At 36.5% G+C, this 25442-nt stretch overlaps 1 protein-coding gene and 1 pseudogene across 7 annotated transcripts in view; both read right to left on the bottom strand.

Moving 5' to 3' along the window:
* Positions 1-25442, bottom strand: part of Hecw1 (HECT, C2 and WW domain containing E3 ubiquitin protein ligase 1) — a 417595-nt gene that overhangs the window by 133076 nt on the left and 259077 nt on the right. For all 7 annotated transcript variants that reach the window (XM_058576839.1, XM_058576837.1, XM_058576840.1 and 4 more), the window contains one exon: positions 1115-1257. In XM_058576839.1, coding sequence (XP_058432822.1) covers positions 1115-1257 — 143 coding nt within the window. The remainder of the gene's footprint in view (positions 1-1114; positions 1258-25442) is intronic.
* Positions 8974-20217, bottom strand: LOC124088298 (E3 ubiquitin-protein ligase Mdm2-like; annotated as a pseudogene).

The following is a 25442-nucleotide window of genomic DNA, read 5'->3' as shown; positions in this document are numbered from 1 at the left end:
TCTGCCACTCACTAGCCATATGCTTAGGTAATTAGTTATCTGTTCTAAGCCTCATTTCTTCACATTGGAGGAACAGTGATAATGCCCAAGTCACAGAAGTGTTCTGAGGATTAAATGGAATAATGAAGAGCACAAGGAATACCATTCCCTTTTGAGTTCCTACTATGTGCCAGTGACTGTGTTAGGTTCTTTACGTAGACTTTTTGTTTGCATGATCCTCGCAACCATGAAGTGCAAACACTGTTGGGCGGGCTCTGTAAAGTCAAATCCCTTCAGTTTGTGAGGCAGTGGCATGTCTATGTGCACACAGCTGCACTGTGCTAGAAGGTTCCAATTAAATATACTTCTGGTAATTATTAGTGGTGACAAAGACTTTCTGAAAATCAAAAGAACTTTAAGTTAAGAGAGGTGACTATTCTGCAAAATTTTTCTCATCCTTTGATACTATTCTGAGGGTTATATTGTATGAAAGCATATGTTTATAGCCAGAGTTATACTTAGTTGCTGTTACCTAAGGAAATATATATTATACATACAAAGTTTATTTGGCCATAGTTCACTTTAGTAAGAACCATGAGTGGACACGAGAGTAAAAGGTCCAAAACTCAGAGACATTCTCATATACAATTTGATTTTGCAAAAAACATAATTGCTGAGAATGCATACTTTCAAAATTTCATCTATCTAGCATTTTCTGTAAACACTAGCATCTCTTGAGAAACTCTATCCAAGTAATTTTGCATTTCACCTTGCTATGGAAATGTCACATATGATTAAATCCTTAAATAAGTGAAATGATATTCTTTATAGTAAAACAAACTTCCATTTCTACCTTTATAGAAAAGTGCTTCATTGATGGTTTATTTTAGTTATTACCTTAGACTTTTGTATTGTCTTGCACATATAACCAGTCATACACAAATAAAGGAAAGGGAAGGATTTGTTTAATTGAATGTTGTGGCTAAGGCAGTAAAATTAAGGGGAGAGGCCAAGGAAACATAACACTGATATAATTTAACTCTCCGTAAGGCTCTATTATTGCAGCTTACAGGCATTGTGGGGCATGGCCTACTGGCTGAAGCCTAGTGATATGAGAGCCCAGTCACAGGTTTACCCTATGGCGTGTCTCTCCAGGAGTCTCTGAACAGGCATCGACAGCTTTCCCAAAAAGCGCTTGATGATGGGGCGGCTCTTGGCGAACTTGTCTTTCACCTCAATTTCCAGCACATCAGTGGGCAAGGACACAAAACTGAATTGCTGCAATGAAAGAATATGTCGCATCAATTAACTGAGAGGTTCAAGGGCTGGCCAGTTCCCAGTCCATCTGCCTTGAGGACGTCATTGTAAAAAGCCCCAGCTACAATATTTATATCAAGGTCTTAGAAACGCTGTGGGCTCTGCTTATTCAGTAAATGAGGGGTGACAATGAGATGCTCCCTCAAGGCTTCAAAATGGGGTTATTCTTTAAGATCCAAATAAATACAATCAGCACAAATGAACGAGAAAGAATGCTACCCAGATCTCACCCTACTTGACCAAAGCCATTATCATATTTGAAGAAAGAACAAGCACAAACCCACCTATAATTAAGGACATGTGCTTTAAATCAACAAAGTCATATTATATTTCATGAGTAAAATGTCAGAGGTTTTTTGACAAGTTTCATGAGACCTCGTATTCTTGAGAGTAGGAAAAGATAAGAACTTTCATTCTGTGTTGGCAGGGATGTAAATTGATTTGACCTTTGGGAAGGGAATTACAGATATTTATTGGTATTCTTAAACTACAAATCCCTTCGACCCATAATTCAAATTCTGGGATTTTCCTTCTGCATGAATTCACACAAGTATGCAAAAAAGATGTATTTTATAAGGCTGTTCATTGGAGCATTACTAACAATAGCAAAAGACTGGAAAAGCAAAACCAAAATGAAATAACAATAAAAAAGTTACCAAACTGTGTATCATTAGGAAGCTGGGTAAATAAAGGATCATAAATATGTGAAACAGAGAACTCCACTGTCATTAAAAAGAAACAGGTAGATCCCCATGCACTGACTAAATGAAAAAAGCAAAGCACAGAGGAATATGAAGAGTGGGATTCCATTTGTACTTAGAACCACAGAGAAAATGCCTGGAGGTTATTCTCTGAACTTCAAACTTGTTAGGAGCACACTAATAGGAAGGAGAGGAAGCTGGTCTTTTCCATTTTATTTCATTCAATTCTAAATTGTTCATTTGTTAATTAGCATATGGTGTGGCTTAAAATGAAAACATCAAAGAAAGACTGTGACCATCAGAAGTTGGCTTGATCATCAATAAAGGTGCAGAAAGGAGACTCAGAAGGTGAACTTTGACATTGCCCAGCCTGGACTATCTTATCTGGGAGGAGAAAGTCATAATTCACCTTAAAACTTACTGTTCACTTAATCAAAGGCTGTGAAACAGTTGAAAAATAGAATTAGTTTCTTTTATTCTGATTAATTCCTGATAGCAAATATTTTAACTTCAGTTGATTTCTCTTTACAGAGATAAAATATGTTGGGCATGCTAATGTTAATATCTCCTCTGTTACAGTCAGGATGGGCTGGGGCATGGTGTAGTAACAATCGAATTCCAAATCTTTGTGACTTACAATGATAACATTGGATTCCTGTTCTCATGTTCATTGTGGGATGTTGGAGCAGCCACCCTCTCAAACATTACCAGTCCCTGAGAGGTGAAGAGAACTCAAGAGAGTTTCCTCTTGCAAATCAACATTCACTTCCAAACACAATTCCTCATCAGAACTGGACACATGCCCCATTCAACCTCAGGAAGCAGGAAGAACAATTCTACAGTGTATCTGGGAGGTTTATAAAGAGCAGAAATGTTTGGCAAATAGTACTAATGACTTCCATACTCTCCATGTGGTACTTCTACTTTCTTTATCTATATCTTTATATGTATACATAACATTATACATATTTATGGGAGACCAAATGATGTTTCACTAAATGTATACATTTTATAATGTTCAAATAAGGAGCTAAGTATTTAGCCTAAATATTTATATATTTATCATCTATTGTGAATACACACAGTACCTTTTCTTCTAGCTTTTCTGAAATACACATTATCATTATCTGTAGTTACTCTACTGCACAACAGAACACCAGAGCTTATTTCTCCTATTTAACTGCGATTTAGAACCCATTTATCAACCTTTCTCCATCTTTCCCTCCTTTATTCTCCTTAGTCTCTGGTAACCCTCTTTTCTCAAATTACATGATGAAATCAAATTCTTAATAACTAAAAACTTTTAAAGATTTCATAATGGTGAGATCATAACATATGTGTCTTTTTTGTGCCTGACTTCTGGTACTTCTAATTACCTTTATAAATTAGCTTCAATTAATTACAACATAATTTATAAGAATTAATCATGCCTGGTACTGAAAAAATTGAATTTTGGGATGCCAAGCATGAGGTTCAAGTTTAGAAACAGGTACTACCCTAAGAAGTTCTGCGTAAGTGGGATTTCAGTTGCACCAACTGTCTGAGGTCCTCAAAAATTCTATAGTCCAGTTACTCCATTGTGGAGTGTATTATAATAGATCATCTGAACTAAATGCTCGACAAAAAGAAACAAGCTGGATGTGGTGGCACACAACTGTAATCCCAGTGGCTCAGGAGGGAGAGGCAGGAGGATCACAAGTTCAAAGCCAGCCTCAGAAAAAATGAGGTGCTAAGCAACTCAGTGAGACCCTGTTTCCAAATAAAATACAAAATAGGGCTGGGGATGTAACTCAGTGGCCGAGTGCCCCTAAGTTCAACCCCTGGTACCCTCCCCCAAATTAGAAACACTATAGTATATGCATCTGACAGAACTGTTTATCATTTTCTAGTTAGCATAATTTAAATTATAATTTTTATATAATTATGTACAATTACAATATAATTAACACATATTAAATGCTAATAAGATAGGAAATGCTTATTTTATAATGTTATGTGACAAAAGCAGGACAAATAGTTATATATCATTCATGATCATACTACCATAATGTTTATAATATGATTGATAGAAAAATGCCTGGAAATAGTTACAATAAATTTTAATAGCAGTTGTTTTACCAAATAAGAACATTTTCCCCCATCTCCTTTTTATATTTTCTGAGCTTTCTGTATTATCTATTAATGAAAAACTTAATAGCCTTTATTGAAATGAGATACACCTATGGTATCCTGCATGGAACACTGAAGTGAGCTTATCACAATATATTCTAGAACTCAATGGCAACTCCTGGGTTATTTCCTCTTTCCACACAACTTCTTTCTTAAACCCCCTTCCCTTGTCCATTCTTTGTCCCAAACATCAATCTCTCCTCACCAGGCCCTTATCTTCAGGGCATGGTCATTGGAATTCACATGCCTCAGACCTAGGCCAGGCTCTGCTAAGAACTAGAGAGCAGCCCTGAAAATGTGAAAGTCTGTCTATTCAGGACAAGCTAGTTGAGCCTAAGGCGAGGGAATGAATTTTGCTTGGATGCAACAGCTGATCTGGCTTTTACTTCAAGTCTCTGAAAAACCTTCAGAGTAAGATACACTTGGCTTTTATTCCTAGATCTGCACATAAAAATTCCTGACTCTATCAATCACAGCCTCTTCAAACCTCAGCATCCTCACCTGTAGAATGGGAAAATAAGGCTATCCCATGTTAAATAAAGTGGGTATTTCCCTTTCCATTCCTTTCTTCTCAGACAGACTCTATCTACTCCATCCTCTGCCTTCTCCTCCTTTTTTGACTCCCATTGTTGGACTTCCTTCAAATTTACTAATTTCAGTTGTCCCTTAATGATCAGTGATTGTATACAGGTGTCTGTAGTAATCCATAGGCCTGTTTCAAATGTTCAATGTCCAGACAAAAGCTAGTTTTCCCACTACTAAACCCACTTAATCTTTGTATCCAGGGAATAGCCTGCTTATTGGTCAAAAGAGAAATTTGTGAACTATATCTGCAAAGGATTTTTTTTTAAAGAAGGATGAATTGCAGCTCCAAGCCCTTTGCTGTTTTGGGAATTTTATCTCCTTGTAACTTAATGAAATCCTTATACCTTAATGAACTCTTTGTACTTTAATGAACTCCTTGTACCTTAATGAACTCCTTGTACCTGTGAAAGAAACTGGTATGGAAATGAAAGAGCAAATCTGGGACAGATTTAAGGGTCTGAAGTCTGACCATTCTCCATATTCATTCTCTCTTGCTCATGAAGCATCTTAGAGAAACTCTAACACATGCTTGGGCAAGAATAAATGAATAAGTGGCTTATCTCTTCATAAGTCATAAAATTGCCCTAAATAAAGGACTTTTGGTACTTCGGGGTAAGAGAACATAGTTCCATAGATCACCTCTCCATCAGAACATTGGATTCTAAACTCTCTTGGTTCCACTTTAGTGACTGTCAGACCTTTGAAAACTGAGCAGCAATGACAGAAAGAAGGCTATATGAGGTCCAATGTTGGGGCCACTATGAGTAGGAACTACAGATACAGTATTCTTAAGGTGTAAAGCATCCTTCTGGTTAAAGCAAAATTTATTTTGTTTGGGCACAAGTTGTTTAGATTTTTACTTTGGCTTTGGCCCACCATTTCTCAGTCTTGGTTCTTATTAGAATCATTTGGGGAGCTTTCACAACAATACACCTTCCTGGACCCCATTCTTGACTAATTAAATTAGACTACCCTAAAGGTGAAGCCAGCATGGTTAGTGTTTAAAACCTCCCAGGTGAATTTGCTGTGTAACCAGGGGGGGGGGGAAGCACAGTTTTCCCATTTTAATATCAAATAATATCATTATCAGGAAAATATTCCTTAGAGCAAATACAAATCTTCTTCTTTGACCTAAATAGCCAATATCTGATATCTGTAACAGTATTTTTCAGACCTCTGTTTAATAGTTTATTTTTAAAACATTTAATAAGTTGTTTGTAAATTGATAAATATGTGTACTAAGCCCCCAAATTAGACAATCAACACAACTTTAGTATCCATAGCATGAAGAATGAGACTCCATTTGCATAGAATTGAATGTTGTGTAATAGCATAGTCACTGCATAAATACCTGTGTCCTCATTGTACATCATCTATAATTCCAAGAAGGTACTTCAAAATGTCTTAGAATTGTTTTCAATTTAGGGGAAATAACAGATTATTCCACTAAATTCTAAAAATCATATGTTGACAAGGGCCTGGTTTACCAGGTTAGATTCCCAAAACAATTCCACATTTTATTAGGAGACTTCAAGATCTTTTCCTTATGGGTAAATGTAAGCTATTGACATTATCATTACCACCTTTCTCTTACCTAAATACATGAAAAGGTTGGAGAATAAGTATATTTTTACTTATCACCAATATAACTGCTGACTTATTTTTTAATATTGAAAGAGTATTTTAAGATACTCTGAAAAAGCATAGAAACTAAGAATTGGAAATTTTAAGAGAACCTAAATTTTAAAATGAAATTTTCACACAGATGTTTTCTCTTTACACAAAACTTACCAAACAAGTTACATGTGAATGTCCTGCTTAAATTTTTAAAAAGTCAGCTACTTTTCATTCAAAAGAAGTGGAAAATTATCTAAGATCTGAGATATAGGGGTAAATGATGAGGTATACATATCTAATTCAAATTACTTTAAAACCCAAATATAAAGCAATTTTTTTCTTATAAAAATAGATATTCATTATTCCCTTTCCCAAGATTAATTATGTTAAAGAGAAGAAATACATATGGACTAAGACATTGTCTTCCTTAATATTATGCAAAAGAAAATAAATTACATGTTTTCCAAGTTTTTAGAGTTATATAATAATAGCTCTATCTCTATCTATCCATGTTTCTATTTTTGTGGACAGATCAACTAATTGAAATAAATTAATACAATCATTTATATTGGCTGTTACATACCGGGCAGAAGTAGGTATGTGGACAAGGATGCTCACTCTTACCTCTCCTATTTAATATAGTGCTAGAATTCTATCCAAAGGAATTAGGCAAGAGAAGGAAATAAAAGGGAGGAAAATAGGAAAGGAAGAAGTCGAATTATTACTGTTTGCAGATGATAAGATCTTTTACTTAGAAGTCCGAAAAACTCTACCAAAAGACTGCTAGAACTAACAAACAAATTTGGCAAAGTAGCAGGTTATAAAATCAACATACAAAATCAATAACGTTCTCATATACCAACAATGAATTTGCTGAGAAAGAAATTAAGAAAACAAACCACTCATAGTAACCTCAAAGAAAAATAAAATACCTAGGAATAGATCTGATCAAGGAGATGGAAGACTTCTAGATTGAAAACTATAGAACAATGAAGAAAAAAATTGAGGAAGAACTCAGAAGTTGGAAAGACCTCCTATGTTGATAGATAGGGTGAATTAATACTGTTAAAAGGGTCACCCTATATACAGCTTCAGTGCTATCTCCATCAGAATATCAATGACATTCTTCACAGAACTAGGAAAAAAAAAGAATTTAGAAGAATAAAAGATGTAGAATAGCCAAAGCATTTCTAAGCCAAAAAAGCAATTTTGGTGGCATCACAATATCTGACTTCAAATTGTACTACAGAGCTATAGTAACAAGAATTGCATGGTATTGGCATAAAAACAGACACATAGACCAATGGTATGGAAAGAGAGACACAGAAATAAACTCACCAGATATAGTCATTTGTCCCTTGACAAAGGTGACAAAAACATACATTGGAGAAAGACAGTTTTTTTTTTTTTCTTAAACAAATGGTGCTGGAAAAACTGGTTATCCATATGCAAAAGAATGGAACTAGACCCTTAACTCTCACTCTGCACAAAAATCAACTTAAAATGGATCAAAGACTAGGAATTAGACCAGAAACTACACAACTCCTAGAAGAAAATGTAGGGTTAATGCTCCCACTTAATGCACAGGCAACAACTTTCTCAATAGGATCACTAAATCTCAGAAAATGATGCCAAGAGTTAATAAATGGGATTGCATCAAATTAAAAAGCTTCTGCATAGAAAAGGAAACAATTAGGAACATGAAGAGAGAACTACAGAATGGGAGAAAATTCTTGCTCCCTACTCTTCTGACAGAGAATTAATACCTAGAATATCAGAAGAACTCAAAATATTTGACATCAAAAATAATTTTATTTATTAATAAATAGGCAAATGAATTAGACATTTCTCAAAAGAAGAAATACAAATAGCCAACAAATATATGAAAAATGTTCAACATCATTAGCAATCGGAGAAATACAAATCAAAACCACACTGAGATTTCATCTCAGACCAGTCTGAATGGCAGTCATCAAGAATATAAATAATAATAAATGCTCGAGAGGATGTTGAGGAAAAGGAACACTTTTACATGTTGTTGGGATTGTAAATTAGTGCAACAACTATAAAAATCAGTATGGAGGTTTCTCAAAAGAGTAGGCATGGAACCATCATATGACCCAGCTATACCACTCCTCAGTATTTACCCTAAAGAATTAATGATACAGACATAACCACATTTATAGCAGCATAATTCACAATGCCAAACTATGCAACCAGCCTAGGTGTCCATCAATGAATGGATGGATAAAGAGAATGTGAATAGAGATTAAGATAAAAAACACAGTGGAGTTTTATTCAGCCATAAAGAAAAATAAGATTGTGTCATTTGTAGGAAAATGGATGGAACCAAAGAATATCATGTTAACTCAAATAAGATAAATTTGAAAGGTCAAGGGTTGTATGTTTTTTCTCATATGTGAAAGCTGAAAAGGAAAAAGGAAAAAAACGATGGGGGCAGAGCTCATGAAAATCAATGGACTAAGGGGTTGGTTGGAGGCAGGGAGGGAGTGGGGACTTGCTGAGGAGTGACATTGGTCATATTATATTGTTATATTGTGTGCATGTACGAATATGTAACAACAAATCCCATCATCATGTACAACTATAATTCACCAATAAAAACAATGGGGGGAAAAGAAGGAAGTGAGGGCTGAGAGTAGCCTTCACTTTCTTGTGGTTGGGAGGCACATGTGATCCTATCATTATTTCTCTGAACACAGGATTCTTTGTAATTACTCACTATAGGTTTTTTTTTTGTTTTGTTTGTTTTGTTTTTTTGTTTTTTAGTTTTCCTAGACGAGAAGATAGAGCCCTCTTCTGTTTGTTTTGAGTTTTCTTTTGCTTATATTGGGCTATCTCAGGGATTTCCCCTTTACTGTCCCTTTTCTCTTCAGGAAACCAGTTCTCACGAAGAGCCCAACATCTGGTGCAGAATGGTAGAAGGGAAGGATTTGTTTGGTTGCATAAAGTTTATTTCCAGTAGTCAGCTAAAGAAGTTTCAGGATCTTCTTCAAATCAATTTGCATCAAACCTCCTGCCTCATAACATGGTGAGTTGTATACCTCATCATCTTTCTTGAGAGTTCCTGTCCATCAATAAAATATTTTGAATTGAGAGGTGAAACTTCAAATTCTACACTGAATTGATCTGAAAGTAAATTCTGATCCAACCAAATACCTGAATGTTCACTTACAACATAATCAAAATTCAGATTTGTTGGTGTTTCTGTTGATACACCGTTACTACTTCTTTCACAACATTCTCCATACAGAACCAGACCTTCATCAAAAGAAAGGGAATCCTATCAGATTTGTAGTACTTCCTTTGTTGTTCTCCAGTAAATTCATCTGATTCTTCTTCTAATTGTTCTCTTTCTAGATGAGGAAATGTTCAAGAAGTCAAATATATAAATGGTTTCATTTCTGTTGGCTCTTGCACAGGGTATTTGTGATCACACCCAGCTTCAAGGGGGACTAAGGAGTTGGAGGCAGGGAGGGAGTGGGGACTTGCTGAGGAGTGACATTGGCCCTATTGTATTTGTTTTCACAGATCTGCCTGAATCTGATGGCTCTTGCTGATTGACTGCTACCAAGTTGATGCAGATCACCATATTTTCCTGTGTTCTCTCACAGATAAAGTTGGCATTGCAAAGGAGTCTTTTATAAGATCATTTGAACAATATATATTTTTGTTTCTCCCCATGTTACTGTGTGTTCGTAATATACTGGTCAAGACAATATATAACCTCTTTCAAAGTGTGTCTTTTTGTGTATCAACTGACTTTAACAACGTCAAAGGCAATGGCTTTGGTCTAATCCGTGTCTCTTGTTCTGAGGTCAGAATCTGTGAGGAAACTACAGACCATCAGGAGACACACCCATTGGTAATGCACATTTCCCTGTTCCTCATCATGTGGGATTTTTTTTTCTGTTGGAAGGGGCCCCTTGAGGGTCCCCAGTTCCCTTCATGGGGTAAATGAAAGCCAATGATGATTCCACTCACTGGAACCAGGCCCCTGGCAGCTCCAAAGCACTAAGTCTGTGGAAGAAGGAGGCTCCTGAAATCAGAAGGGGCAGGACCTCAGTCACAGGGAACAGGACTGCCTTTTGGGATTGGTTTCTTGCTCTGATTTCCTTCTAGTTACACACACACCTACACATATGCAACAGGAGCTGAACTCACTGAAGTCCAGAAGTGAGCACTGCCTTCCAGAAATAGCCTGAGCATTAGGGGCATTTGGTACATGCAGACAATAGTTTGTTGCTTTGCATTCTTTTTTTTTTCTTTTTGTGGTACTGGGGTTGAAACTAGGGCCTGTCACATGCCAGGCAAGTGGTCATCTACCACTGAGCTACATCCCAGCCCTCTGTGTTGCATTCTTATTAATGGCTATGGATGGGACTGGATCTCTACTCACTGGAAGTTAGTAATACCTCCCTAGATATGACAACCAAAAATGTTTCCAGACATTGCTTAATGTCCTCCTGGGGACAAAAATCACTGTTGTTGAGAAATATTAATTTGCATAGACTTCAGTTTTCCCAGAGAGGTATTAGGACCGCTGTTCCTAGATATGGGACTAAAATGATCTATCTTATTCCATCTTGCTTTAAAAAGGATCTGAGGTAGGTCTTACAGAATTTCCATAAATTGAATTTAGTGAAATAAATGCAGAGTAACTACCTGAAGGGCCTAGTTAGAGAGAAGAGAGGTGGTACTGGTGGAGGGAAGGAGTCTGATGAACAGGTGGATGACTTTCTAGAACCTTAACTTTCCAAACCTTAACAGATGAGTAAGCATCTGTGGGGTGAAAAAGGGGTGGAGGAAACATTCCAGGCAGAAGGGTGCCATGGGAAAAGGGAAGAAGCTTACATACAGTGCATGGGGCCCTATGGGAACTATGGGAGGTTTACTAGGTCTAGGTCATAGTGGCGAATTGTGAGATGAAACTGAATAGATATGTAGACTCCAGATCATGAAGAGCCTCCTGGTCAGAGCGTGAACTAATACCAAAGGCATCTGGGAACAATTCAAGAATCTGAATCATGCAAATAACATAGTCAGATATGTATTTTGGAGACATCACTGTGTGTGTGTGTGTGTGTGTGTGTGTTTGTGTGTGTGTGTGTGTGTTGAGAAGGTGGTTCATAGACGGGTCAGGCCTGGAGGAGGTGGATCAGGTAAGACAAGTGAGAAATGGGGAAAAAGCCTGGTAGGCAAGGAGAAATGGGTGGCAAATTTGTGGACAAGGATAAATGTCAGTGAAAGCTGTGTGGGAGAAGAAGAAGTCAGAGATTTATAAGTGTGAATTCCTAAGGGTGAGGTATGTTGGAGGACTGATAGCAAAGAATGATGCGAAGACTGAATGAATGAATGCCCCAAAGCAAGCAAGGAACAGAGTGATGGAAATCAGGGCTTAGATTGTAGGGGAAGAACTGGAAAGTTTGTGACATTTGGGAGAGATCTAGGGATAAATACTGAAATGGACAGATGATGGTGAATGGAAATGAAGGTAAGTGAGATCAGGGAGGTAAAGGAAATTATCAGTCATATATATAGACCTTGATAATCTGGAAGAACTGTAGGTCCTGAATTTTGTTGAAGAAAAATAAAAACAGAGGCCACAGTTTAGATATGCCCCAAGGTCAATGGCTCATAACCATAAAACTAGAACTTAGGTCTTCCTGAGTTCTCTGAAATGCTGTCTCTGATCATAAACACAAAAGAAAAGCTTTATATCCTTGTCAGCATGATTCAGAGAAATTAAACCAATTGTCTCTAGACAAATCAGCTTAAAAAGCTCTGTTTGCTCTCAAAATTAAAAATACATACCAGTAATCATTAAAAAAGTCAAAATATTTTCTTCTTTATTGCTTTATAAGTGATGCTGTAACTGCAGTAAGGGAACTGGTGGCCAATTGAAGCTCCCATATTGCAATCTGAACCTTTTATATGACAGTGTGCTTTAAAATTTTCCCTAATTTGATCTGATTCTATGTTTGATGGAATACAATGAAGACAGTGCCATAGGTAGAAAGGTCTTTTCTGGCTGTTGCAGAGTAAAGAATGGAACCCAACAATGTAGCTAAGACAAAAGGGACATCATTGTGAAGATGATAGCATAATCAAAAACAAGAAGATGGTTGTGGAAATTTTCAAATTTCAAATGTTAAACATGACTTGGAAAAAAAAAACAAAAAAAAACCATGACTTGGAAAATATTCTTTTAGCCCCTTAGGTAGGGGTATGAGAAAGGATGACTCTAGTCTCAGAGAGTAGAAGTATAGCAATACATTTATGTCCACGAATAAACTTCTGAAAGTTAGGAAAGGGTAAGAATTTTTTTAAAAAATCATAAGAATAGTTGATTTGGTTTGGATAATGTTGAGTAGATTGAGGCTGAGGGCACTAATACTAATTAGAAGCCAAGATTAAATGCCTCATAGTGTGGAGTAAAAGTGGTCCCAGTTGTTAGATAAAAATTAGAAGAGGCCATTGTTTTAGACTAAGCTCCTTCACTGAGCCCCAATGGACTGGGCTAAAAATAAAAGTGGAGTCACCTCATCCTTGAAGTCAAACTGAAACTAAGTTTTCAGACCTTTCAAAAAAAAAAATCAGGAAAGAGATAACAGTCAAAATTCCCAAACAGGCCAGTTTCAATTTGCTTGACAAATTCCTTCTGCTTTAAATATTTACAAAAAAAGTAACCTGAAGTAACTGAATGTTAATTAGTCAATTTTCTAGTATTCTGTCTCTCTGTCCCCACTTTACATGGAATGTAACTTCTAAATGACCCATTTGCTTTTTGTTCTTTGTTTCTGTCCGTTTCAGCCCTTCTCTGTCTATAAAACCAACTTCTTTTGCTTGACTCATTGGAACACATTCAATTTGATGGAATGAAATGTTGCTCAATTCTAGAATTGAAAATAAAGTCAATTAAGATCTTTAAATTCTTGTAATTTGTGTCTCTTGACATTGTTATGTGACATAGGTCTTGAAATGCAGTTTGAGTGGCATCTAATTTTGCCTCTCTCAAAGCCAGATATAAGAGGTGAAAATAAAACATCATTTCTGTTCATGAGCGGCTGTGTGGTACCATTCAGCCAGCACTATTATTTGCTACTAATGAAAGTTAAAAGGACTGGGCTTGGAGCTTCCTGTGTAAGTGTTCTCCAAGGAGCAGATAGAGCAGGAAAGAAGCAAATGGAGCATGCAAATTGCAGCTACCCTTCCTTAGAACCTTACAATCTATTTGACTTTCAATTCAGGTAGCACTATTTATTGAATTTAAAGATGACTCTCAAAAAATAGTCCTGCTGAATGTTAAGGATAATAGACAGACAACTCCATTAGTACAACTAGTAATTGAATCAGGAGCATTTTTTGTCTCTCTGAATAACAACATAACATGGTTTTATAATATGAAGCTGTGCCATTGGAGTCGGGATGTAAGGGAAGACCTGTCCCTCTAAGTAGGATGTAGTTTCACTCTCTCCTGGGAAGACAGTGCCAGAAACCATCCTGCTGAGAGAAGAACCTTGTAACTTCAGAGAATCTTACTACTTTGCATGGTGAACACTGCTCTGCCAAAATTGTAATACATGGAAAGTTTATGTTTCTTTTTCTCCTAGTGAATAAAAGCAAATGAAAAGCTGTGATTAGGTCACCACTGTCTCAGAATCTTCCTAACTGGTCCCCTGTGTTCAGCTTTTTTCTTACAGTCACCGATAAAATTGTCTCTGAAATACAAATTTGATCATTCTGTTCTCTGATGTTATGGCTTCCTCTAATTTTTTATTACCTACAGAATAAAATCTGTATTTCCTAATGATATGTCTGGTTCCTGCCTACCTTTTGGTTTTATTTATTTCAGTGATTCTCTGAAGACCTCATTTTTTTCACACATTTTCACAAACTTCCTAGTTATCTAGATGTTGTTCTTTCTCAGCTTCTTTGCCCTTCTAAACTCCCAATTCATCCTTCAAAAAAATCATTCAAATTAAACTTCTTTTGTGGAGCCCTTTCTGACAGGAACAGCTATTCTTTTACTGCTTTAGTATCCCCTGCATAGTTCTCCTTATACTGATTTTCCTGGGATCATGAAGATGTACATGTGGTATTTGTATTTAGTAAAGCTCTTTGTGCACAGAAAATTGCATGCATATTGAACATGTTGATAAATGAAGGAATGGCTCCTTGCTGAGGTAGTTCCACATCAGTATTGCTACTGCAGGAGTAGCACACAGTCCAAGATTGTGGTGAGCTAAAATCTACTCCTTTATGCTTTCTACACGGTACACTCAGTGCCCAGGACACAACAGGTATTATTTCAGTAGAAATAGCTAAGGATTATAGTATAGTGATGGACTGCTCTAAAATAAAGCAAAGAAAAGCTCTTCATTTGGGTGTGGGTGTGGCTACCTACACAGGCTGGCACTGCAGGATAATAAATGTGAGAGAATTTGGAGAAAGCCCTCAAGACTCCTGCCCCTAGTGTACATACCTGGTATAACCCCCTCTTGTTGAGTGTAGGCAAGGGTGAATGTGTTGAATGCCACACCATAATTAGGTTACTGAGCAAGCAGAAGGAAGATTATCTGGATGGGCCTGACTTAATTAGATAAGCCCTTTTATGAAAAGACCTAGCCCTTTCTGAAGTTAGAGAGAGTGTGAGAGGAAGTCTATGCAAGGGAGATTTTTCCACCCTGTGCTGACTTTGATGACTGAGAGGGCCAACTGGCAAGGACCACAGAACAGCCTCAGGCCAATAACCAGAAAGAATCTCAATTCTGCCAGCAATGTGAATGATCTCGGAAACAATCCCTTCACTGGACAAGCCCCTGGAGGAAAACACTGGTTGGTCAATCCCTTGATTTCAGCCCTGAGATCCTGAGAACTCAGACTCTGACCTACAGCACTGTGAGATAATAAATGGCAGCCAGTGCTAAATTTGCAGTAATTTGTTATGTAGTGATAGAAACCTAACACAATAGTCCAAATTAGGGTAAACAGCAAATGAAGATACCTCTAGAACAAACATGCAGTTGTTTGTTGACAGTGTTTAATTCAGTGTATTATAGAATCTCCAAAGCTGGTTTCTTTGTAACATTGATAAGTGCTAAGTAAAGTAAGGTGAATCAGATTTCTTTACTATTAGGTGACTAAAGATTTTAATTATGCAAATATGCATAGTGAATCTGTGAGATATTATTCAGTGTTTCCATATTTGACAGGTGACACTCCCCTTTGCTCGTGTGTGTGTGTGTGTGTGTGTGTGTGTGTGTGTGTGAGTGTGTGTGTTTGTCGGTATCGTGGTTGACTAATGTTATATAGATCACAATGTGGGAAACTGATATTGGTGGTCAGTTATAAACTTCAGTGTGTTCAGTTTATGCCCACTACACTCTCATTCAAGAGTAAATTAAAAATAAAGATATTTTCTTTATTTCTTTGGGTGGGGTGTACCAGGGATTAAACTCAGAGGCACATGACCACTGAGCCACATCTCCAGCTCTATTTTGTATTTTATTTAGAGACAGGGTCTCACTGAGTTGCTTAGCACCTCACTTTTGCTGTGGCTGGCTTTGAACTTGAGATCCTCCTGTATCAGCCTTCCAACACACAAGATATTTCAAATATGCAAAAATGTGGGGAGTTTTCTATCCACAGACTTTCAGGGACTTTTTTCAGAATTATTTTTTATATATTATAATCATAAACCAAAGCATCAGATTAAAAAGAGATATATCATAAATATAAAAAGCATGGTTGTTGGTATATATTTGGAAGTATAGCATATGTTTTGGGTATAGTATTATAAAAAATTTAAAAATAAATAGAAAATACATACTTTCTGAAAAATAAAATATTTTAAATAGATTCAAGAGGAGATGGAAAATCCTGAATAAATTGAGATTCATTAAATATTGAATTAATAATCAAATACCTTATCCCCAGATTACCTTACATGTAAATTTTCTTAAAACTTCTTGGGACAGATCAATTGTCCAATAAAAGTTTATAAAACAGACAGCTACCCAAATAATTTTCTGATGTTAAGATATCTTTAATATCAACTGGACAAAGATACCAGAAGAAAATAAATTATCATTAACACAGACAATGGAAAAAACAGCTGCAAATCAAAAACAGAGTTCATATGAAAAATACCAAAATATATCTTGCAGGCTGGGTACTATCTCTCTGATTCTTCTTCTGATATCAAGAGACCCTTGATCTATCCTAAGTTCTTCTATTGGGTATGCAAGATGTTTGACATTTATTTTATGTATAAACTTTACTTAATCTTACTTAAATTTTTTTTTTAATTAGTAGGAAGTATGGCTAGAGGAAGTAGGTTGTTGGGGTGTTGTTACTTTGGGGATTATGCTTTGTCCCTTGTGAGTAGAGCTCTCTCTGTTTCCTGATTGTGCTCAATATCTAAAGGGCCCATATCTAAACAGATAGATCAGTAATAGGGCCAGCTACCCTACTGTTCTCTGTACCATAAGGCAGCCTATTAAGTGAGAAAATCTCTGACTCACTTTTTCTCTTTCAACTAACTGTTATTGGACAGAACCAATAACAGACCCAATAACAGTTAGTTATTAACTGTTGTTAACAGCAACAGTTATTATTCTTACAGAGAAAAAGTGAGGTGGATCCCTCATTCCCTTCACAACCCCAAAGGAGAAAAAAAAATGGAGAATGTCCTCTTGCCTCTCCAAGAGTCTCAAATCATAATCCTGGTCTATAGTAGGGATGTTATGGTTTGGATCTGGAATGTTCCCCAAAGTCTTATGTGTCCCTAATATAACAATGTTCACTAATGAGGTTTTGGGGAAGTGATTGGATCAGGAGGGCTCCGACTTCTTCAGTGAATTAATCCATTTATGACTGAATGGACTACTGGGAGATAGGACCTAGCTGGAAATATAGGTCACTTGGGACATACCCCAGAGGATTTATCTTCTTGGCCCCTTTCTCTGTTTCCTGGCTGCCATGACCTGAGCAGCTTTCCTCCATCATGCCCTTCTACCATGATGTTTCTGCCTTAGATTCAGTTGGCCATGAATGAATCCTCTGAAACTCAGAGCCAAAATAAACTTTTCCTTCTTTAAATTGCTTTTGTCGGTCACTTTGGTCATAGTGAGGAAAGCTAATTTCAGACAGAAAAGAGATTTACATTGAATATAAAATGAGACTTGATTGGGTTATTTATAACTAAAAGTGACCAGAAGGTGATGGTATGTGTCTAAGACATCATTCAGAGACCTTTGAGCTTAACTAAATGCAGTTATTGGAAAAAAACTTAAAACTGATTATGGTATTACCCTATAGAATTGAGGCTGCAAAATTAAGCAGATATCTATCAATAATCTTTTTTAGTCAGCTCTTTTGTTGTTGTTGTTGTGATCAAAAGACCCTACAAGAAGGAAAAGTTTATGTTAGCTCATAGTTTCAGAGGTTCAATCTGGTAACCCTCTTTTCTCAAATTACACTATGAAATCAAACTTTTAAAAACTTCTTAAGGATTTCTTAATGGTGAGATCATAACATATTTGTCTTTTTGTTCCCAACTTCTGGTACTTCTAATTACCTTTATAAATTAGTTTCAGTTAATTACAACATAATTTGTAAGAATTAATCATGCCTGGTACTGAAAAATCTGAATTTTGGGATGCCAAGCATGAGGTTCAAATTCAGAAACAGGTAGTACTCTAAGAAGGTCTGCGTAAGTGAGATTTCAGTTGCCCCGACTGTCTTTCTCACATATTCTCTTGGTTATATTAGCTAGGTTTGAAAGCTTATTGTTAACTCCATCACTATGGATTTGCCATCTGCTCTTCCACATTATCTGCATAACATTCCCTTTTAATCACTCTGTAAATCACTGTACTACTTATACGGTATTACTTCTGTTATTTCTCACTTACAAATACACTAAGTTATACCTATTAATGCATTCTTTAAAAATAATATTCTAGTCAAGGATGGGTGCAATTAATCGCCTCTAAGTTTGCCAAAACTTTTATAGGATAAATAATAACTTCTTATGCCCTCACTCTGTGTATTAAATTTTTTAAAATACCCAATTTCCCCAAATGTGAGAGATTAGCTAATTAATCATGGTATTACTATAGTGGTAATTTGTAATACATGAACTCAATAACCTAAATATACTAATTCAGTTGTTACAAAATTGCAATTTAAAAGTAATTTATGGTATGACAAGAGCACTATTGATTTTTCTTAATGTTTTAACCTTGGAAGGACTGCTATTTCTATTTGTTCTTATTCATATTCTATTAACTTTTTTTTCTAGGCTTGTAACACATAGCATTAAAAATATGCAAAAGTGAAATAGAGTAAAGCCTGACATGACTTGAGATTTGTCACTGTAACATAGTCATTTCCCCTTGCAAAACAAATACGATGGAGACAGAGATAGGACTTGCTAGTAGGGCCCCCCAAAAGATGGAAAAGCAGTCAGAGCTAAACCCAGCTGAAATGGAATTTCTGTTGAATGAGTAAGGAAGGAGAATCCACAGGATTTGGCTATTTCTGTGATTTAGTCCCCATTGGCTCTTTATGCTAAAGACAGAAACATACCATTTCTGAAAGGTGTTGCCTTCTCTTCCTCCCACCTGCACCACCATTCCTGATTCTTCCTTGCTTTCCTTGTTCCTAGATCCTCCTTTGGCTCTACTTGTATCTGGTTTTCTTTGTCTTCATGCTTGGAAATCCACATAGTTCTGCTCCCCCCCTGACTCTAGTTCCACCTTTGATTTTTGGTATCATCCCTAAGGGATGTCACTTCTAATACTGGGCTTTAATTGAACTTACTTCAATTGATAAACTAGACACCCAGTTCTAGCTCTGATTTGTAGTGTTTGCCAATTTTTACGGTGTCAATATTCCCACCATGGCTGATTTCAGTAAATGTGGAGTTGGGAAGAGATATGCAGGGCTTGCTCCTCTCAACCACATAAGCTGGCTGCCACCTATCACTGACCTATGAATGAATGAGTTAAGTTCAATAGAGTGCACCTAGTTCACTCTATTCCTCCACAAAAAATTAGGAATGGTTGTCATAGATTCTTTGACTAGACACTGGGTTTTACTGCTGCTCTCAAACTCTTTACTTCTATCTTCCTTAGATGTTGAAAAATGATGCTAACAGGCAAGTACAAGAAATCATTTAGCTAGTGAACATCAAATTATGTTCCCTGGGTTCAGTGCATGAACCTCAGGAATCACTGTGGGACAAGAGGCACATAATTTGGGTCTCCCACTCCATGTAAAATGAATTTATGTCCCTTAGTTATGTTGGTGTTCTATTCATGGGTGCTTTTTATAAAAGAAGTCAGCAGCTGTTTTTATCAATGAAAGAACTGATTTTGTACTAAAGTATGGTTATTATTATGGTTTAGCTATGGAGAAGGTGAGTCATTAGGGGCATGCCTTTGGGATGTACAGTTTGTCCCTAAAGAGTGGAGCTCTCTCTCTGCTTCGAATGCTGTGTCCTAGCTGCTTTTCTCCACCACACTCTTCCCCCATAATGTTCTGCCTCACTTCAAGCCCCAGGGAATGGAACCAGCTGTCTATGGACTGAGACTTCTGAGACTGTGAGCCTCCCAATAAACTTTTTCTCCTTAAAATTGTTCTTGTCAGGTCTTTTGGTTGCAATGGTGGAAAAGCTGATAAAACATCTATGTTGGGGAACTTAAATCCATTTTTTAAAAACTACCATTTTAGAGAAATAGTGCTATTGGTTAGGGTTTATTACACACTTACTGCCAATACTAGCTGTGTACTTCAGAGAACGCTTTTCTTCCATAAGCATTATTTTTGTGTGTATTAGTGTTACAGACATAAACAATGTTTACTTTGTCAAGGGTCAAAAGTGCAATCTAATTTATGATTAAATTATGTCTCAATGTCTAACCCATCAGGACTGAAGTTAACAATCTACTTTAAATCAATCATTGTTTGGTTAAAACTCTTTAGGCCTGGTTGATTATAGCAATCATTTAGCAATTCTCCTAATATCCTGGAGAGCAAGACCCTTGGCCAGGTTCTTATATTTGTCTCTAGGGGATGGGACTTTCAGCCTAACCTGACCGGCTTGTTCTGCTTTGTAAATCAAATTTTGGCAATTTCCCTGCCTGATTTACTCATGATGTTGTTGGGATGGTTAAATGTGATAACTCTGGCAAGGAATCTACTGGTATATAACTCTGATGAGCAGCTTGGCCTCTAGAAGTATGCTCTACAGGTTTAGGGCCAAGTCTTACCCTTATGAAGTTACGCTTATATTTGACCTTGCAGGTTGTCAGGGCAGTGGTTTGGTAATTGCAGGGAAATACTTTATCATCTCACAGCCAGCACAAGCACTAGAGGCAGCCCTTGAGCTACACGCTCTGTGCAAAGTTCCTCTTATATGCTGGAGCCTTATTTTAAGTGCACTGTAGGGAGATAAGTTGGGAGCCAAAATGGAGGTACCGGAACTAATTATATGTACACGCACTTGTCTCCATATTTGCTGCTACCAGCCTGATCCAAGGTTCATGATCTCCCACCTGGCTTCTGAAATTGCCCCCAACCGATGTCCTCTCTTCTTCCTTCCTTCCTGTCAGCTGAGCCTCATGTGCGTAACACTTCACCAGTGTTAGTTATTGTGACTCTTCTTTTCAGCTATTTTGGTGGGGATGCTTTGGGTATTCCCAGGCACTTTTAATGTTCACTTGAGCCCTTTTCACATGGTCATTGGCATTTGGACATACTCCTTTGTGAGGTGCCTGCCAAGTCTTTGGTCTATTTTTCTGTTGGTTTCTGTCCTTTTCTCTTTGATTTTTTTTGGGGGGTGATATGTGTGTTCTTTGACCTCTATTTTTATCTCAATATCTTCATCTACTCTAGAGTTTGTTCTAAATGTAGAGTTTGGATGAACAAAGGTTCATAATTTTATTGTCATCCAATTAATCAAATTTTATGTTTTACTTAATGCTTTCTATGTTTTCTATGTTCTATTTAAGAATTTTTTTTTGTTTCCCTAAGGTCATGAAGGCATACCCATATGTTTTCTTATTAATTAGAAGCTCTGTTTTTATGCTTTCATATCTAGATTTATAATTGATTCAGAATAGTTTTTTTTTCAAGGTTTTTTTTTTTTTTTTGCTGTTGTTTGTTTGTTTTTGGTATCAGGGTTTGAACTCAGGGGGACTCAACCACTGAGCCACATCCCCAGCCCTATCTTATATTTTATTTAGAGATAGGGTCTCACTGAGTTGCTTAGTGCCTTGATTTTACTGACACTGGAGTTGAACTTGCGATCCTCCTGCCTCAGTCTCCCGAGCCACTGAGATTACAGGTGTGTGCCACTGTGCCCTGCTGAACAGGTCATTCTTAATACATTATAATATCTTCATTGTCATAAAACAATGATGAGATGTGTGTGCATTTATTTCTGGATTCTACTTAATCAGCAATTTGTTCTGTGCCAATGACACACCATTTTAATTCCTGTAATTTTATATTTATTTGTTGTAAATTCTTCTGCTTTTTTTTCTTACCCATTCTTTGCCTTTTGTATTTCTACATAAATTTAGAAGCAGCTTTTAAAGTTACATTAAAGATACCTCCTAGGGGATAGGGCACATAGATCAGTGGTAGAGCACTTGCCTGGCATGATGAGAGCCTGGATTCAACACCCAGCACTACAAAACAAAGCAAAAACAAACCCAAAAATCTCTTAGGAAATTGATTGGTATTTTGCTGAATCCACAGATCAATTTGGGGAAGAATCAACAACTTAATGACATTGAGTTTTCTAAGACTTAAACATTTATCTTTTTATTTATGCTGTTTTAAATTTCTCTTAGCAAATGTAATAGTGCTCAGTAGATCTTCCTCATTTTTTTGTTAGATTCATTACTCCAAAATTCACAGTTGGAACATAAACTCCAAGGTAATGGTACCAAGAAGTGGGGCCTTTTAGGCAGTGATTAAGTCATGATGGCAATGGATTACTGTCCTTATAAAAGAGACTTTGGACAGCATGCAAGATCTTTTGCCCTTCAGCCTTCCACCATCTGAGAACAGGGCAGCAAGGCACCATCTTGGAAACAGAGAGAATAGCTCTCACTGGACAGCAAACAGCCAGTGTTTGATCCCAAACATTCTAGCTTCCATAATTCTGAGCAATACATTTCTGTAGTTTATCAAGTACCCAGTGACAGGTACACTGGAGACTGCTATATGGGTTGAATTTTTCAGTTAATCTTCCATTCTTAGAATAAACACAATTTGGTGAAATATTAGTTTTTTATGTTGCTGAATTCAATATGTTAATATTTTATTTAGAATATTTGCATTGATTTTCATGAAAGATTTTTGGACTCCAATTTACTTTCCTTGATGTTTTCAGATTTTGGTATCAAAGTTTTGTTGGTTTCAAAAACAAGTTTCTTTCTCTGGAGGAATTTACATAAGATTATTTTTATTTCCTCATTAAATGTTTGAGAAAATTCAACAGTGAAAATATTTGGGCTTAGGGATTTCTTTTTGGAAAGTTTTTAAATTACATATTCAATTTCTTTTATAACACAGGACTATTCAGCATTACTACTTTTGTGTCAGTTTAGCATGATGTGTTTTTCTGGGGACTTTCCATTTCATTGGGATTTTCAAATTTATTAGCATAAATATGTTCATAATATTATCTTATTATCTTTTTGATATATGTAAGATTATTTTTTAGCTTTGTCAATTCTCACTATTATGAATGTTTCTAATTCATTGATTTTTCTGCATTTATCTTTACTATTATTGCAATAGATTTCCCTCTCCTTTCTTTCTGTTTGATTTTCTGTTAATTCTATAGCTTATTCATCTGGAAACTCAGGTCACTGATTTTAAGTCTTTCTTCTTTTTTAATTTAGCTTCAACCCACAAATTTAGATATGTAATATATTCATTATTATTTTCTTCAAAATATTTTCTAGTTTTGTCATGATTTCTTTTTTGACTCATAGGTTTTTTTAATTTGTTCTAATTAGTTATACGTGATAGCAGAATGCATTTTGATTCATTGTACACAAATGGAGCACAACTTTTCATTTCTCTGGTTGTACATGATGTAGGGTTGCAATACATGTGGAGTCATACATGTACCTAGGGTAATGATGTCCATCTCATTCCACTATTTTTCCACGCCCCCTGTTCCCTCTCTCCCCTTTGTCCAATCAAAGTTCCTCCAAGACCCATAGATTTTTAAAGGAATTTTTGTTTAACTTAATTTTCAAGGGAGTTGGGCATTTTAAAATTATCTTTTAATTTTTTATGTTTAACTTATGATTAAAAATATATAAAACCATATTTAAAATCTATCTCTGATCACTCCAGTAATGAGCTGTGCATGGATCTATCTCTGTTGTCACTGGGATCAGATAATTTTAATCATTCAGGGCCTGACTAAGCTGTGTAAGTTGTCTTGAAGTTTTCCATGACAGATTTGCTCTGATCCTACACCATAGTCAGCCAGGGGTCCAGCTGAGAACCTGGGGCCTTGCTGGGTACTTGTCTCTTGGAGAATCTAGAACTTCCAATTTTGTCTCTTCAGCATTGTGAGCCTGCAAAAACCCTCTTCATTTGTCAGCATCTTTCTGCCTACCCTCTTATTCCTCTCAATGGGAACAGTGGCAGAGGGCTTGCTTGAAACTCCTTTCCTTCTGGGACTTGATGCGTTGTCTGATGTCATCACAAATGCTTTTTTTTTTTTTTTAAAGGTCATTCTAGCCAGCTTTTCTGGTTGCTTTTGAGTTAATGTGCCATGTGCTGCTTCCTCAGAGCCACAAGCATAAATCAACTGCTTCCAATGTTGTTGTTGTTGTTTTTTTTTTAATAATCCACCTCACACAGAGTAGTGGGAAGGATTTTATAAAATTTTAATTAGAATATGATGTTTCCCTACTAAAAACACTGCAATGGCTTCTCTTTACCCTTAGAATGAAATCCCAAGCCCTCTCCATGGCTTACAGTGGGTTGTTTCCTGCACTTCTCCAACTTCATTTTGTTCCCCACTGCCAGCCCTAGTTTTCTAGCCACGATGATCTTTCTGCTTGTTTCAACGTGCCAAGCTCATAACCCTCAGACCTTCACACCAGCTGTGTCCTCTGTCCAAAAAGCAGAATTAACCAGTTCTTTCCAAGTCTGGTTTCTCAGTTCAGGAGACAGCAATTCAGAAATGCCTCGTGGGACCACTGCTATCTGAGGAAGCCTCTCTCAGTCATGTAAATCTCATTTAACAGTGTGCTATTTCTTTCTGATTACTTATCTACCACTGAAATTCTATTGTTCATTTTTTTTTGTGGGGGGGGGTCTTTTTTTCACATTAGAATATAAGCACCATGAACTAGGCCTTGTCAGTCTCATCTCATTCTGTGGATAGATTGGCATGGGCTGACAGTACATGCATGAGGCTTGAAGACAGAGGCCAAGAGAGTGAGGGGGAAGCTCATAAGCACCATGGCCTCAGGCCATAGTTTAATATTGACTCAGTTCACTTGATATTTCTGAAAATTCTTGTTTAGGAGTTCCTTGTTTTATTTGAAGGTTTAAATATACTCTCTACAGGAGTATTCCAAATATAGAAGCCTAGCCTCTTTACTTGCTGCTGTTTCTGTTTAACTTCTCTGTATAACTATAATCTTATAAGTGCTCATTATATCCATCCAGGAAAGTAAACAGACCTGAAAATCAAGAAGAGTGTTCCCTGGGTGAAAATAGCTTCTAATTACAGTAATAATAACGAAGAGGAGATAGATCCATCAATGTGGAAGTCTCTTTTTAAATTTATTTTAGTTTGCATCTACACTTAATATGTATTTCTCTTAGTTTTCTCTTCTTATTTAAAAATTCTGATAGGAACTTTAAATTTTCTAAGATTGAGCATGTTTTAATCAGCAAAAATAAATGTTTCAAACTTGTTACAGACATTCAAAAAAGTCATGTGTAAGAGTTTGATGCAACATTAGCTGTTGAAATAAATTTAGCATTCAAACAGCACAT

Source organism: Marmota monax, unplaced genomic scaffold (assembly GCF_021218885.2).
Source record: "Marmota monax isolate L192 unplaced genomic scaffold, Marmota_monax_Labrador192_F-V1.1 WCK01_AAM20220418_F8-fsc00109, whole genome shotgun sequence".
Classification (NCBI taxonomy): domain Eukaryota; kingdom Metazoa; phylum Chordata; class Mammalia; order Rodentia; family Sciuridae; genus Marmota; species Marmota monax.
The sequence above is the reverse complement of the archived record's forward strand: the minus strand, read 5'-3'. Positions and strand labels throughout refer to the sequence as shown.